Source organism: Branchiostoma belcheri, unplaced genomic scaffold, assembly GCF_001625305.1.
Source record: "Branchiostoma belcheri isolate BF01 breed outbred unplaced genomic scaffold, Haploidv18h27 scaffold52, whole genome shotgun sequence".
NCBI lineage: Eukaryota > Metazoa > Chordata > Leptocardii > Amphioxiformes > Branchiostomatidae > Branchiostoma > Branchiostoma belcheri.
Genome location: NW_017804154.1, coordinates 516,382 through 532,385, shown reverse-complemented (window position 1 = coordinate 532,385; position 16,004 = coordinate 516,382). Strand labels below are relative to the sequence as shown.

The following is a 16,004-nucleotide window of genomic DNA, read 5'->3' as shown; positions in this document are numbered from 1 at the left end:
TCTAATAGATTTTATTGTATAGAGGCTATGGTGACTGATTACATGTATATGTACCACTTTGTCTGTATTTACAATATCAAAAAGACTGTCCTATAGCTACATGTATAATGTAGAATGTTGCATGCACTTGGTTTCATATAGCCCAGTGTGTTTATAGCTGAGTTGTACTTGATGACAGCTGAAGTCTCGTCCCATAAAAATTGTTTGGCTGTTAGCCTTTCATCCCAGATGACTGGAGGGACAACTGGTCACCTGGTGGATCCAGTCGTCCAGACATCATCATCATGCCTGGTGCTGCATCACTGCAGAATACTGAGGAAAGGTTTTGTACATCGTTAACTTGGATGTCAAAGCTTTATCAGTGTTCTGACGGTATTTGATTTGATTCTTCAATTCCATTCCTATGGACAATTTAGCAGCGCATCTAGGATTTCAATAGCACCATTCACAGTTCCTGACTGGAATAGATTTTCTGATCCATACATCATGATTTATATAATAATCCAACAAGGGCATCTGTTGACCTCTGTCTACTACATTGCCCCCCTTCTAGTCTATTACACAGTAACTATGATGAAAATCTCTTGGCTTCGTGCATAGAGATGTTCAATTAATAGTAACTAAAACAATTTTGACAAAACCAACTTGATGGAACTATTCACCATCTTTTAGCAAATTTAGCATCACTGAATAGTCAACTGAAGTTGTTGTGAAATGTAAACTTACGCGGTGTTATGCTGTCATGCGCATATGCATGATCAGTGATGCTAGTCACTGATGTTGGTTTCCATGTCACTCGCCTTGCACTGTCCATGTTGACAGCTGGGTGCGTAGAAATTCTGGTCAGGAAATCAGATTTCTGGTCAGGAAATCAGAAAGATTCGTTTTAATGGTGTTAACAGATATTTCCAAAAGTATTCATATTGTTTGATCAAAAGTTATGGTGACAGTCCAACTTTCGGTGGTGTCAGGTTTCGGATCAGTTTCGGTGTGACGTATCGACCAGCACAGTAGTAGAAGAGTAGAGTTGTATCAATGGGTTGTGGTTATACGAAATTCTTCTGGCAGCATACCCTGGCGTCAGTTCAGGCTGCGTTTTGTTTCATGCACAGAAAAGATTTTTTGCAAGCAGTGATGTTCTATGTTGGCATACGCTTTTGTCACGCCCTGGGGTACTGAAAACAAACCACTCTGCAATTTTGATATTGGCATAGTTGTCTTACCAGCGAGCTTTTTTATAGCCTGGTATCCAGTCTGATCGTGGTGGAGGCCACAAGAACTCTGTCCCGCCCGCCTCACATAGGTTTCCCGGTGTGTACATCGTGTGTGTATTTCACGAGAGATTGATTAGCCCTCCACGAACGTGTTGGGGGAAACCAAATCCTCAACAAGCATACTGTCTCTTATTAGCGTAACACTCCTACCGGGACGGCCTGTTGCACTGGGCGGGGGGGAGCTATTAGAGCCCCAAAAGGCACAACCTGCCTGAACACCCCAATACCCCCAAACACGTAAGACTGGATACCAGGCTAGCCTTTTTACCACAGCTTTGGCAGATTTGGATAGCATGCAGCATTGAGAGATACACAAGACTTACCTTTTTAAAAGTTCAACTCTTCACAGTGTCACCACGGGATCTCCTTGTTGCACTTGGCAGTTGCACTGTGTAGCACAGGAGCCCTCCGCTAGCCCTACAACCCTGCAATCTTGAAACAAAAATATCAAAGCTGGCTGTGGGTGAGCAGTTTTATACTATTCCCTGTGTATGACATCACTGGGATTCCCCTTCGTTTGTTGTCAGCCCGCTTAGCCAATCACAGCGGAGAACCTGCTTTCGCTTCAAGCGTTGATTGGCTGATAATGACTTAACCTCGGGTCCGGTTTCGGTGATGTCGGGTTTTCGTTCAAAACAAGTTTCTATCTCGCGGGGTTTTCCTACGTCAGGGGAAGTCCCAATCACGACAACAAAGCCGCGTACCTGATAAACACTATTCTCACCTTCTCACTAACAGTGCGATACTATTGAAAAGCCCCGTCAGGGGAATGTTACATGTCACCTCAGCTGGTGGAGTCAAAAACTCCACAAACATAAAACCAACAAACATATAATTACCTGCTGTTCTACAGTTGATAGGACGGGAATGTTCAATATTTATTGTTTCTGATATTTATTGGTTGAAACAATTATTGTTAACGTTAAATGTGTTGTTAATTCGGGGATTCTGATCATAACTAAAATAGACTGGAAGTGCGGTTTTAGGTTTAGGTTAGATCCAAACTACCAAAGTCACATTTGTGTGATGTGGGATCGTCACAACGGACAATCGATCGGAACATAGGGGACTGTGGTAAAATTCCTTTGGGCATGTTTGCCCAGGGCCCAGGGCCTGGTCCGTATAAGCCCTGGTAGTCTGGCATCCAGGCCAGAAGCGTTCAGACCGTGACGATAAACAGATATGGGACTTTCCGCCAGCAATTCAGCTCAGGTGTCCCTGGCGCGGTGCGGGACTTTCTTAAGTACCATGTACTTTGTTTTGGACGTAGACTGCATGTTTTCGGACAATGGCTTTGGTTTCGATGTCTATCAGACGGTACCGAATTCAATGGCCGCCAAAACAATTAGATCAATGCGTTTTAAGGACTGAATGGCTTTACTTTGCTGACATTCAATCTTATATTGCATTTGTTGACACCAGGATCCCTATTCAACAAACTGTTTTGGCAGGCAAGGCATTTATAGGTTACGGGGACATGTCCGATACCAGAGCTAGTTACGACCCATTAACTACAATGAGTGTTTACACTTGTGTCCTTGACAGGAAGAGGCACAAACATCAGTCTAGCAAAAACTGCAACTCTGACCTCCAAGCAGGTCAAATTTTCGATATTAAATGTCAGTTTCCATTTTCTGGTTGGAGTTTTGCCAAACAACTACCATGACTGGGACTTTCCTTGACGTGTGGAAACCTTGGAAACAAAGGAACCAAGTTTCTATATGTCTATGACATCATCAGCGTCCTACCAAGGTTTCCACACGTCACGGGAAGTCCCAGCCATGGCAGCTGTCTGGCAAAACGCCAACCAGAAATGGAAATTGTACAATACTCTGTAAAGGTGTAAACGCAGGACAATGAAAAATACTAGGTATACTAAAATGGACTCTACAACATGTCAGGCCTTTGTGAGTCGAGTTACGCATTTGCCATGAGAAATGTTTTGGATTTTTGATCTTCACTTGCTTTAATTTCTTTTGTCATTTGTTATCTAGTACACAATAAAGAGCGGGCACAATGATTGTTACCACCAAGTTTTTAATCAGAGTTTCGGACAACCCCAGTTAGTGTCTGAGCCTGAAAACATCCGGTGAGAGGGAGGATCGATTAGGCTGCAAAGTCCCGCGCAAGGGAACCATCGTCTGAAAAACGTGGGGAGGGCGAAGGGGTGAGTTACGTTGGAAAGTCCGGCAAGGTGGCATGCACTAAATGTTGCAAAAACAGGCGTAAGAAAACGGCTGGAGCCGGTTCGTTACATCTGCTTGGAGATTATTCTACGCACCATTACGAGTCGCCCTCGATATTAATTTTGTATCTGGCATGTGTCACATCATGTACTAAATTATTCATAACCCTTTTGTTGGAGGAACAGTTGCGTCCTGTTGCCAAGTGTGTGTGTGTGTGTGTGTGTGTGTATGTGTGTGTGTGCATGTGTGTGTGTGTGTGTGTGTGTGTGTGTGTGTGTGTGTGTGTGTGTGTGACGTTATGTGTGTGTTTGTGTGTGTGTTTCATAGCAGAAGAGGCATTTTGAAATGAAATGTATCGTATTTCGTCTTTCACCATATTTGACGTACGAATACAGCATTCACAATCATAATAATTCGAACACAAGTTCTAGTCTCGCCTTCTCTATATTCTCAAGGGTTACCACTAATTCTAATTTACACGTTACTTTTAACACATTATCCCTACAATTATGTTGATGAAGATGATAACTAAGATAAATCAAAGATAATATATACTTCATTTTCACGGCCTTTCTTCAATTCTTACATTTCTAAAATTCATTGCGATACAACAACACCAAACAGACTAACACATAACGGCTCATATAACTTATATAAGGCTATAGTACTGAGTGAGCGGGGGGGCATCAAATGATACGGTATATTGTACAAGAGATTAAATTGCAAACGTAAACGTACATGGTACAAAATTGCAAACGTAAATGAATATGGTACAAAGGCTAACAATACAACATCCCAATGCACCAAACCTGTATTATTGATTATAACAAACGTACAATAAAGGTCTTTCATTCATTCATTATACCACTCTTTACGATTACATGCATACCTGAGTGGTGCAGGCCAATATTCAATGCAAACCTTTAAACCATATGAACAGATAATAGGGCCAGAAGCAGATGTTGAAGAACGAAAAGGCAGCAACAAACACAATGCGGGTGACATAATCAATCTGTTGGCTTAAGTACTCGCACACATCCGGGTCATTCGTCTCAGAGTCACTGTCATTGACGTCAGAAGTTGTATCTGTGACGTCACCTTCCGTGCTGCCACCTGTTGTGCTACTGCTGGTGTCCTCGGAGAATTTGCCGATGGTATCCATGGTGTTGTATCCGGAGGTCTGGCTGTCCGCCTCACAGGGAAGGGCAGGACTTTCCTCAGAAGCGACGTGAAGAGGCCGACTGGTGCGAATGCTGTTCTTTGGTATCGGGCTGCTGGTCCCATCCATTCCCGGCTCGGGTGGACCTCTGCAGTCACCGCTGACGGTTCACCTGGCCCATCGTCCGAGTCGTACTCTCGCGCGTGGCGTGTGTTTCCGCCCTCCGAAAAGGACGTCTCCTCGCTAGGCGGGATGTAGGCAATCCTCCACCCTTCGCTGTCTGCTTGCTCCCACCATATCCCGAGAGGGCTGGAGTACTTCACACGAGGGATGCAGACCTTCAGCTTTCGTGGTTTGTTCTCTACCGGGTGCTGGAAGACAAAATTACAACATGATTGAATAGAATGAACGTTATCAATACTACAGGTGGTGATGATGATATCAAGGTGAGTCTGTATGTTGTTAAAGATGAATAAGATAGGCAGCCTCCGGGTGTTGCTAATTCATCCAGTTGCTAATTCATCAAGTCCTTTGGGAATTCATATAAGGATCTACCTTATATGGATAACATGAAACCGCTTACCTCGAGTTTTCTCTTCCCGCCTGCTGTAGATGTAGTAAACTACAATAGTTTCCGCCAAGGCCAGGACGATGAAGACCAGGCAAACGATCAGCCAAATGTCTATCGCCCTTGCAACGGATACCTGCGGGGTGCAAACAAAACACGGGCTAGATCATTGTGGTAAAAGATTCTAAGCAAGGTCGTGAACATATGAAAGTTTTGAGTACCTAAAGGTGCAGTACATCGGTTGAAACAGTTGTTACGGTGTGTCACGTTCGGTTGCTTGTCTGTCCGTATTTGCATACAGTAGAGTCACGGAAAGTGAGGGGAATGGTGTAACCTGAGACTGTCAAGAAGAGTAACTGGAGGTTGGTAGGAAGTGAATGGTACGAAGCAGCGGAGGACGGGATTGTAAGCGCAACAGTGTAATATGGACAACATCAACGAGAAAGTCACAATAACAAATACAGCAAGAAGTTCACAAAAAAACTCACATAGTACCAGTAATTAATTTGTAATACTGTACAAAACAAGAAATTTCTGCAAAAAAATCTTTCACGGAGGCACGAGATCTCAGCTGTTCACTCACCCACAGTATTCTGTGCTTCAGGACGCCCTTAGTGATCATCACCAGAAGAGGGATAACCCCGAGAGTGATGCGACCGGAGATGGCCTTGTGGTGCAGCGGCAGCGATGTTTGCAGGAGGGAGGCCACCACGAGGATGAAGGACGGGATGAACGTCGTTGAGATGTAGATCCACAGTCGCCTGGTCATGCCCAACTGAACTGATACTGTAGTGTAGCTGCTGGTGTCTGAAAACAGATCACAAGCTGTGTCAACGCTAATCACAAGTTGTTGAACAAAAACCGGGATGTGCCGAATCAGCTAATCCCGTGAGACCATGACTGCTCTCACCAGCCATTGGTCACTTGCTCATGTAGGATGGGATAAACAGTGCTACTCTGTGATACTCAGTGAACAAGAGCAAATGTCCCTGTGTATCTTGCTGTTACCATACATCTGTAACTGTATCTGTACATGTGAGCAAGGCAAAGTTAACACTGTATTTTCAGTTTTCAAACCTTTGTGAAGGTTGTTAGCGCTGCGCGCCACCCTGCGTGCCTCTTCTGATACCCTTCGTGCTTCCTCCGGGCAATCGACCTTCTCCATCGCACACTGTCCCACTGTCGCGCGGCAGTCCTGAGAACTCGTGAAGGGGCACGTCTCAGCGTCGTACTCACATGATTGTTTGAAGTAACTGCAATCTGTACAAGAAATCGAAGATACATTGTCATTCTTATTATTCAGTGAATCTCAATGAGGAAACAGGCATGCATATAGCAGGAAACCAACCAACAAACAGACAGACAAATACGATACCTCCTGTTTTATGGAGGTACAAATGTCATCGAATAGTGTAAGGATAGTATTATCCCTACAATATGGCTGTAATGCTATCATTTACAAACTCGAATACCCGAGACGTTGGTGAGAAACGACTCCAAGGTCCCTGACAACTCTACCCCTCTCAACATGAACTGAGATACCACCTCGGCGCTGTCGGTCTTAATCTGGTGCCGAGTAGTGTCACTGGGGGGCACAAGGCGGAACCTCACTCCATTATCTACACGGAGAGGAGGCAAGCAAACATTATTGCGTTGTGTACTTCATCTCTTTTCTATTTCAATTGTTTGGCTTTATTTTTCAACACCATAACATAAGAAGCATACTAATTGCTATATGTTGTTCATTTTGTTCATTAATTTCTTGATTGAAAACAACAAAATGCAAACCATTTTTTGTTTCTGTGGAAAGCTAAGGCCTTTTCCCCAGGAGACCATTATACGGCCGTTGAGCAATTTAATATTTTTTTTAAATAAAAAAATAATAAAAACTACTTACATCCATGAAGAGGCATGGCGCAGCTCTGGCTATCAAATGGAAAGTGCTTAAACGTCACTCCCGAACAAGACACATGTAGATCACGACTGTAAGAGCAAATTATACAGATCAATATATGAACAACATTAACATAGGACAGGACGTCAGCTATTCAAATTACTGTAGTGGTTCTATTACACGTTTCTTTATCAGTTTTTTTGTCGTTATTTATTTTTTCTTGTGTGCCCATAGTTATTTTTATACAGTAGAATCACAAGAAGTGAAGAGGAAATGGCAGACTGATAGTGAGGTCGAATTGGAGGTCAAATGGTCTCCACGCAGGCTTGGAGGAGGTGACAGTGGAACAACTCAATCTCAAGGATCGCATGTGCGCTACAGTGTAGAATTCCAAGATTACCCAACAATACAATAAAAAAATCACAACAACTCTAAATACTTCACGGAGGTATGAGATCTTTTAATTCTTTTCAGGGTAGTTTTTGTTCATGGGTACTCACATCATCCTGAAGACGACCAGCCCGCTCCTGTGCAGCCACAGAGATATCCCTGTGTCCGAGGTGCTCCCTCTGTCCACGATAGATGTCCTTCTGACGTTCCGTCCGAAGCTGAGCGGCGGAGTCCAAAGCAGGTCCGGGGGAACGGGGACCCAGGAGGCGGTCAGACCCCTCAGCCGAGGGTCTATCCAGGCAAGCACGTACTCGAGAGTCGTAGAAATATTCTGTAGAAAAAAGGTTGTATCTTCTGCGCCATACTGATGAATATCTGGAATTGGTTTCTAGTTTTACGAGACAGCCTAAGATCACAAGTGTAAAACATGCTTTCGCATGAACACTAAAACTGACATGTTAACAACACTTACATGTAAAAACTGTGTGATAATGAATGTTGAAAAGTAGTCCAATGGGAAGAAAGAATCTGATAGATACCAGGATCAGGGATCAGCACCAAGGACAGGGAAACACAGTCAGCACCAAGGACAGGGAAACACAGGATTTTGCAACGACAAAGACGGAATTGCAGATGGAATAGCAACGTGTAGCAACACATAACGTCACACATATACTTACCACATGTTCATCATCAAGCCAGCCCAAACGCCGGACGTACACACTCGAAGCTACCTCAGTCCACCTGTCAGTGTTGCTCTCTAGACAGACATTACACTTTTTTACATACTAATCAATGCAAGTTTACGATGTACTGATTACGATATGCTCTCTGGACATTTAAGTAGGTCACTTTAACGTTAACCATTCTAAGACATTTAACCTCCTAGCCTGTCATTCTGCCTGTTACTCTTTCCCCCGCCCACATGCTGTCAACCTGCTCCGTCTGGACAAATACAGAAAGCCACAGCTCAGCCACCCAAAACAATACTTAAGTCTGGGAAGAAATGAAATATCTAAAAATATACTAGTAGTTTGAACAGATGTCAAATACGAACAGTGTCTCTTACCTCCGCTTGTTGGCCTCTTGTTCTTGTCATATCCTGGTGGTATCTGTTCGCCTGTCCTCCACACCTGCCATTCTATCCAGCTAGCATTACCGCCAATCTCCGACTCGGCAGGGTTGTACTCGCCCTTTTGGTAATAGATAAGTAGCGTCAATGCAACTTTCCTTCGACAATTTATCAAATCAGTGCCATTTTACAAGTTAATCCATTCATACTTACTGTTCGAAGCCACTATTTATGAAGATTATGGTGTTCAATCACACCACAATGGTCTACATCTTTAATTTTTCCAACTTACAGCAAGGTATTTCTTCCATATGCCATCTCCGGCTGGTAACGCATGAGCGGGAGCGTCTGTAGTAGCTGATGGCTCCGATGCGGGGTCGGGCGTGGTCGGCTTTTCAGTCGTCGTTGGGATGCAAGGAGTGCCTGCAACGACATATGTGTTTTTCTGTCTGTTTGTTTGTTTGTTTGTTTGCTTGTGTGTCCGTTGTGTACAGCAGAGTTACTGAAAGTGAGGGGGAATGGTGTAACCGCAGACTGACAGGAAGGTCGAATTGGAGGTCTCCACGCGGGTTGGGAGGAATCTAGTAACGTAACAGGAAGTGGGTGGAACACCGACTGACAGGTAGGAGATGAAAATACTAAGTAGCATGGTAGATTCGTTGATAAATACTTTCTACACTCACTGTCGAAGTCTAGTGGCCTCATCATCATAGTAGATCTCTTCAGTGAATAACCAGATCCCTTCCAGGTGTGCCAGACAACCCCCTGAGATGGGTCACAATAAGGGTTGCAGTCGGTCAGGTACTTCCCGTTGAGAAACGCGTAACCACAGCCTGGTGAGAATGAAGTAAACGTTCATGTTACTTTCAGGCTCATATCCAGGAAGAGCCTAGGGGTAGGAGGCTGAGCATATCCCTGATGCTACCTCCCCCCCCCCTTAGCAACGCCATAGCAACTCGAACAACTCCAATATTGACGAAACCCGGGTAAATGAGTAGACACAGCTTAATTTGAATTTGGTCACGTCAATAAATCCTGTTATTAGCCGCATCGCTAATTTTGATTAACAGCCAGGAACGGGTTATTCCTCAACATCCACTTGCAAGATGCGTCTTACCTGGTGGATACCACCATCCGCCTTCGCTGTAAGTTACCGCACAGTTGAAGTCTACATTGTCGTCGTTCTTCATGTCAAAGGTCGAGAACTGATGGCCGTTGGCGTTGTACCGTCCCTCTGGGGCCAAACTGTCTCCTGCGTCACCCGCAAAATCTCCTACCTGAAGATGTTGATGGATTAAGATTGAAATGCCAAACGTGTTTTCGTGAGGTACCAATTCTCTATCCACTTTTTCAAACCTGTTGCATGTGAGTTTACTTTGATAGACCAACCATAACACGAAATGGCAAAGTATACAATCCTCAGCTTCTTAAATTCCCCCATGTTCATGTTCACCCCATTTCCTGTGTCTGACTTTTCACCACCTGTCATTCTGACCCATAAACAGACACAATAAACCAAGAGAAGAGTCACCCAAAACCACACTTTTGCACCCAAAAGATGGACAACAGCATCCGTACCTCCAACGCGTAGAAGGAAGTGACGTCTCCCACGTGAAACGTCCCGTACGTCGCCACGGCCACGTTCCCATCCCAATCTTCCAGCTCGACGATCAACTGGTAGTCCGACGTCGACGTCAGGCGATGTGCCTTCTCCAAACCCATCCACACCTCTCCGCTTGGGTCACCAAACCCTCTCTGGTAGTCACTCCAGGGCCTGCCGAAGTCCACCGACCCGTCCAGACGTCTTTGCAAGATGGTGGAGCCACAGTTCACAGTCGTCATGCGACAGTAGACTTCGAATGGCGGGTATCCCACGGAGTATACGCCATCTTGTCGTACCCCTGACGTGAACAGGTCGGCACAATCCATAGGTCCACTCGGCGGAAGGCAGTCTTCGGCTAAAAAGGATTAGTTGTCGAGGGGGGATTGAAAGAGTCAACGATAAGAGATGTGGCATATCTGATATATATCTCAGTGTGCAATGTCCGCATAGAAATTTTTGCAGTGTTCTCCCCTACCCAAGGATCCACTGATTGTGATCCTTGTGGCGAAACAGGGGACACAAAGTATTAAGCAGTACTAACCTTGTGGTCTGATCATCATGAGAGTTCTCCGTAGAGAATAGCCGGCGCCCTGCCAAGTCTGCCACACCACACCCTGCGATGGGTCACAGTGGGGATTGCAGTCAGTCAGATACTTCCCATTCAGGTAGGCATATCCACATCCTTCGGAAAGAAAAAGCCATCAGTCAATCCGCGATAACAAAGGTATGATAACATGGTATTGATTGTGAGTTGAAAACTGCGTGGTTTTGATATTTGCCTTAATCGTGCCCTGAAGTAAAAGTCCCACCTGTGGGATACCACCACCCGCCGCCGCTGTACGCCTCCGCGCAGCTGAAGACGGCATTGTCGTCGTTTTTCCGGTCTGTGGTAGAAAACATCTTTCCATTGGAGTCATAGCGTCCTGCCGGGCCCATGCTGTCTCCTGCATTACCGGCGTACGCGTCAATCTGTGGGAAAATAGGCGAGAGGGTTACTTGAGGTTCGGTCATGCGATAGTCGTACGATCGTAGGCTAGGATATTCTTGGAATAGTCGTGTCCTGCAAAATTCAGCTGTCTGGTTACGGAAAAGTTTGCTTTATATATTTGTCGGTGGTTGCTTCTGCCGCAACCAGCTTGGAAATTCTACGGCACCAAAATCGTACGAATGCAACGAATGCGACCAATTCGTTAATCGACATCAGGTGTAAAGGTATAAGGCAAATTTTACCTATGCACACATCATTTAAGAAAAAAGTGACTGTTGCTAAACTCACCCTGAAAACATAAAAATGGGTTTAGTGTTAAAGAGACCGGAATGATCAGAGCAGCATACCGTCAACTGGTAATTGGTGTCCTCTGATCCAACGGAGAACACAGAGTAGCTGGCGTGAGCCGTGACGCCGTTCCAGTCCTCCAACACGATGTGGAGCATGTGATTCCGTCTTGACGAAATGAGGCTGATGTTCTTCAGTCCCAACCACATCTCACCGTCCAAGTCTCCAAAGCCGTTCTCGTAGTCACTCCACTCCCTTTCGAAGTCCAAGGAACCAGATGAGCGCCGCTGAAGGACGGTCCCACCGCATCCAAACGGGTCCATGTCGCACCAGACGTCGAATGGTGGGTCGTCCACTGCGTAGATGCCATCATCCCTGGCCCCCCGGGTGAACCAGTCCGCACAGTCCCTGGGGGGCGGTGGCTCCGGGGGACAAGCTATAGTAGTATTTGGAAAAAGAAAGTTTTCAACATTATTTATTTTGAATTCACTCTTTTAGTTAATCATGCAAAATGGTTTTGCTCATGATGCTAGTGGTCTCTGAGTAACGGTGATTGCGCTTTGGACAGTGTTTCTTTGTCTCTGGTGCTGTGTTTCCCTGTTCTTGTTACTGACTGTGTTTCCCTGTCCCTGGTGCTGACTTTATTTCCCTGTCTCTGATGCTGACTGTGTTTCCCTGTCTCTGGTGCTGACTGTGTTTCCCTGTCCTTGGTGCTGACTGTGTTCCTCTGTCCCCGATGCTGATTGTGTTTCCCTGTCTCTGGTGCTGACTATGTTTCCCTGTCCTTGGTGCTGACTGTGTTTCCCTGTCCTTGGTGCTGACTGTGTTTCCCTGTCCTTGGTGCTGAATGTGTTTCCCTGATCCTGGTATTGAATATGTTTCCCTGTCCATGGTGCTAAGTGCGTTTCCTTGTCCTTGGTGCTGACTGTGTTCCCTGCCCCTGGTGCTGACAATATTTCCCTGTAATAGTTGTTAAGAGTTTTTTTTTTCAGTTTTGGTATCTTCGGATCCCAGCGTGCTGTATATCATTCAAAGACAAACTTACGTTTCAGTTGACCTCCATGGAAGCCGTACGTCTCTTTGTCGGAGGAGCCGCTCACGAAAATGTCTGCAGAATATGATTGGTCCATTTTACCCAAAGTGTTGCGTTAACCACAACAAAGACGATAAAGATTGATATAAGATCCGATGACACCTAATATTTACCTTTAAATATTTGAATCGTTATACGCGATGTGTCCATTCTTTGTCCATCTGGGACATAACTATAAATGACTAACTAAATAAGGACCTTGTTACACAAAGAACTGTAAATCAATTGACATGTTTAACAAACACGCAAGCAAGAACGCCGACAACCAGACCTCCGTACAGAGGTAATAGTACACTGACCATTAGGACTGCTATGAACAAGTGTGTGACTCCCTTCTGCAATGTCAGTACAGCCTGTTGAGAAACCGCTGTCCAGAATCGGTGTCCAAACAATGGTAGGGTCCAAAGGTGAATCATTCAGCTCAAATCCCGACGTTTCCTGAGAAATTTATATCAAAATTTAAAACAATAAGAATCATTGTCGTCCATTTTGTAAGGTGTCATTTGCTGATAAAATTGTATACATCAATGCATACATTTATTGACAATGAAAATATATATCTAGTAATATAAAAAATCAAAGACATAGGAAACACCTTTCAATCACAGACCTCTTACATAGAATTGCCATGCCCAATACTCATCACCACAAATCACAGATTATCAACATGTTAGAATTTAGAGTCAGCATTTAGACTAGAGTGTTACATTGTTCTTCACTGTTGGTACTTGCACGAACCTGTGGTAAACCCACTATCGGTGTTTAATCAGCCACTTAAGATTGGCGTTGTACAAATCTAGGGAAAAGTGCGATTTGAAAAACACAAAGTACTACAATCTGGGCTATAGTTTTACACATAGGTGTAACACACCTGTGACACGATACAGAGTCTGTGGACATGTGTACCGGATCCTTGTAGGTCTACCGTTGTGAAGGTGTAGGTGTTGTGGTAATACTCCACAGGCGGAAGGGTTGTCATGTATGGATCGGAATCGATTGTACTAAAGACAAACAGGAAATAAAGACTTCAAACCTCCTGGAAGTATCATAAGCCAGTAGTGCACAAACATAACTTTTTTGTGACAATCCATAACTTTAATGCAACGCCCTCCCATGATTTACGATTAGCCTCCTTAGAAAGCTCTACGAATCCATAAGTGGTCCACGGTCCACATGCACATGCACGAGACCGGAGGCAATTAGAAAGCATAGTACAATCACCTTATCTGTACCACCATGACGGCAGCGGTTGATTCTATTTCCTTGAACTCGTTAGCAGGGACATCGACGTCAAAATACTCCCCTGGTTGTAGCGTCGTCATGTCGTCACCGATGGTGACCTAGAAAAGCAGACACGTCCACCATTACTTTCTGGGCACGTTCCAATAAAACTGCCATGCCCATGCAAGCACTTGTAGCAAATTTCATATGCATGACCTGTCTTTACGACATTTCAGAAGCATTTTACGGCATCTTCTCTTTCAAAGTGCCTGTGTAAAGAAAGCACCCTTGGCAGACGCTACCAGGTGTTACATCCCCTTTCCAATAGAGGCTGCGTCCACTGAACGACGAAATAAATATTCAACAGATCAACCAAAGAAATTCATAGACGAAAAACTATCGTTTTACGTTTTGTGTGTTTTGATGTCTTTTGCATCGCGCATCATATTCCAATTATGAAATCATGGGTCAGATAGATTACTCAGTGATCGCCGTCAACGATATGACGTTACTACAAGATCTAAAATACTATTTTGTTCCATACAACTCGGCAAGGTCATACGTGCCTCGGTGTCTGGACTGGCAGCTATGACGCGGAAACGGCCGTCCGTGCCACGACCTTGAACCCCGTCCGGTACGGCCAGGTACCTCGTCCCCCACCCGTCCAGCGGGAGGACCTGGTCACTCCTCAGGCTACCACTCACCACGGCTACCGGCGCGCTCGAGGAGATGTGGGATCCTAGGGACGATGTGTTTCGGGCAAAATAATGGCAATACGCTATGCCCAAGTGTCACACAAATCTAATTTTGATTACTACTTCATGGATCCACGTCATGTAATATTTTGGTCTTCCTGTAAGAATTTTGCATCATCCTCAATAAATAAATGTGAATAACATAGAAATAGAATGTTTGTCATCTAGACACAAACGAAAACCAAACAGAAGATGTATTTTCAATTGTTATCGGTAAGAGGTGACAATGATTTTGCATTCAGACTTGGCAGAAGATTTAATGAGATGTACCGGTTAGGTCCCCTGCTGACTGAACCTGCAGACCCTCATATTCTCCCAGCTCGACCTCAAAAGACGTGCCTGCGGTGTAGGCCGCCCCGTCAAACGTCACGTCTTGTGTGGGGGTGATCGTGACGGTAGTGTCGGGGTAGGCGCTGATTACACCAAATTCTGTCAAATTTGAACAATTTAATTATTTGCGTGATAATCAGTATTCAGCAACAGTTACTAATGTCATCGACAGAGAACAAATTGACGTGTGGTCTAATACGCTAAAACATGACAACACTCAAATACTATATATGTAATTACACTATAGATTATTGTAAATAATATTTCTAATACTTTTTTTCCTTGTAAAACACGTGGAGATAGTTATAAAAACATCAGCTTCAAAGTGATTTGGATTGTTCCAACCAGAACCTTGGTATAGCTAACCCTGCTTTCATCATACGTGTCCATCTCCTAAGTGCACGTCACCGTTTCTAGACTTCGATTAGAAATGTCAAAGTAGTTTGGGCAATTTAAAATTTAAAAAAAAAGTTGTCATCTTACAAACATTACCTGAGAGTTGCCCAGCGGCGACGTAGCTGGGAATGTAATATTCGCTGGCGAGAAATGAAATTGGCAAAACCCTATAGGCGCCTGTCATGAGGCCTTCACCGGAAACAGCCAAGAGGCTGATGTCTTGGTCGGAAGTGACGTATACAGCTTTGTTGACTGGTTGGCTGCCGCTCATCTCCACAGAGCTCCGGGGCAACGTGACCATCACTTTCTGTGTTGGTGAAGTTACGTTTTATATCAGACTTTGTATCAATACTTGTGTTATGTGTTATGTGTTATCATGGAAAAAATTGGGCCAACAGATGTACTCACTGACCAGCAATTGCGTACAATCATTGTGTGCTGACTATACTTAATTTCAATCTATAACAGAAGTCAAAAGAGTTCATACCACCGTGAAACTTTTAGCGTTTTTCTTTTGAATTTCATGTCTTATTCATTAATAAGAATCCAAATTTACAAAGGAGATTTACTTGTTTTGTCTTCTCAACGTAATAGTGTATAAGGAATACTACCAGTCTTACCTGATCCGCGGACACGTCCACCGTTGTACTGTATCCATCCGCCGGGGCCTCGATGGTCACCGTTGTGTCCGTGTCGCTTGTAATGAAGAGCCTTGGCTGGTTGTTGGCGTTTTCGAAGTTTTCCAGAAAGGACAGCACGAACTCTTTGCCTATCGTGTACAGGCATC

The 16,004-nt window shown here is 44.4% G+C and overlaps 1 protein-coding gene across 1 annotated transcript; it reads right to left on the bottom strand.

Moving 5' to 3' along the window:
• Nucleotides 1-6: 6 nt before the first annotated feature.
• Nucleotides 7-16,004, bottom strand: LOC109480647. The gene is given in 29 exon segments (XM_019782878.1): nucleotides 7-312; nucleotides 727-859; nucleotides 2,058-2,062; nucleotides 4,382-4,756; nucleotides 4,759-4,990; nucleotides 5,189-5,323; nucleotides 5,771-5,994; nucleotides 6,265-6,447; nucleotides 6,660-6,806; nucleotides 7,085-7,170; nucleotides 7,582-7,802; nucleotides 8,152-8,231; nucleotides 8,541-8,664; nucleotides 8,836-8,966; nucleotides 9,227-9,376; nucleotides 9,661-9,820; nucleotides 10,122-10,501; nucleotides 10,688-10,828; nucleotides 10,956-11,115; nucleotides 11,482-11,858; nucleotides 12,468-12,530; nucleotides 12,689-12,697; nucleotides 12,815-12,953; nucleotides 13,387-13,516; nucleotides 13,737-13,855; nucleotides 14,303-14,475; nucleotides 14,762-14,920; nucleotides 15,314-15,524; nucleotides 15,838-16,004. Coding segments are annotated over 28 exon segments (4,542 nt in total). The 5' UTR covers nucleotides 15,519-15,524; nucleotides 15,838-16,004; the 3' UTR covers nucleotides 7-211.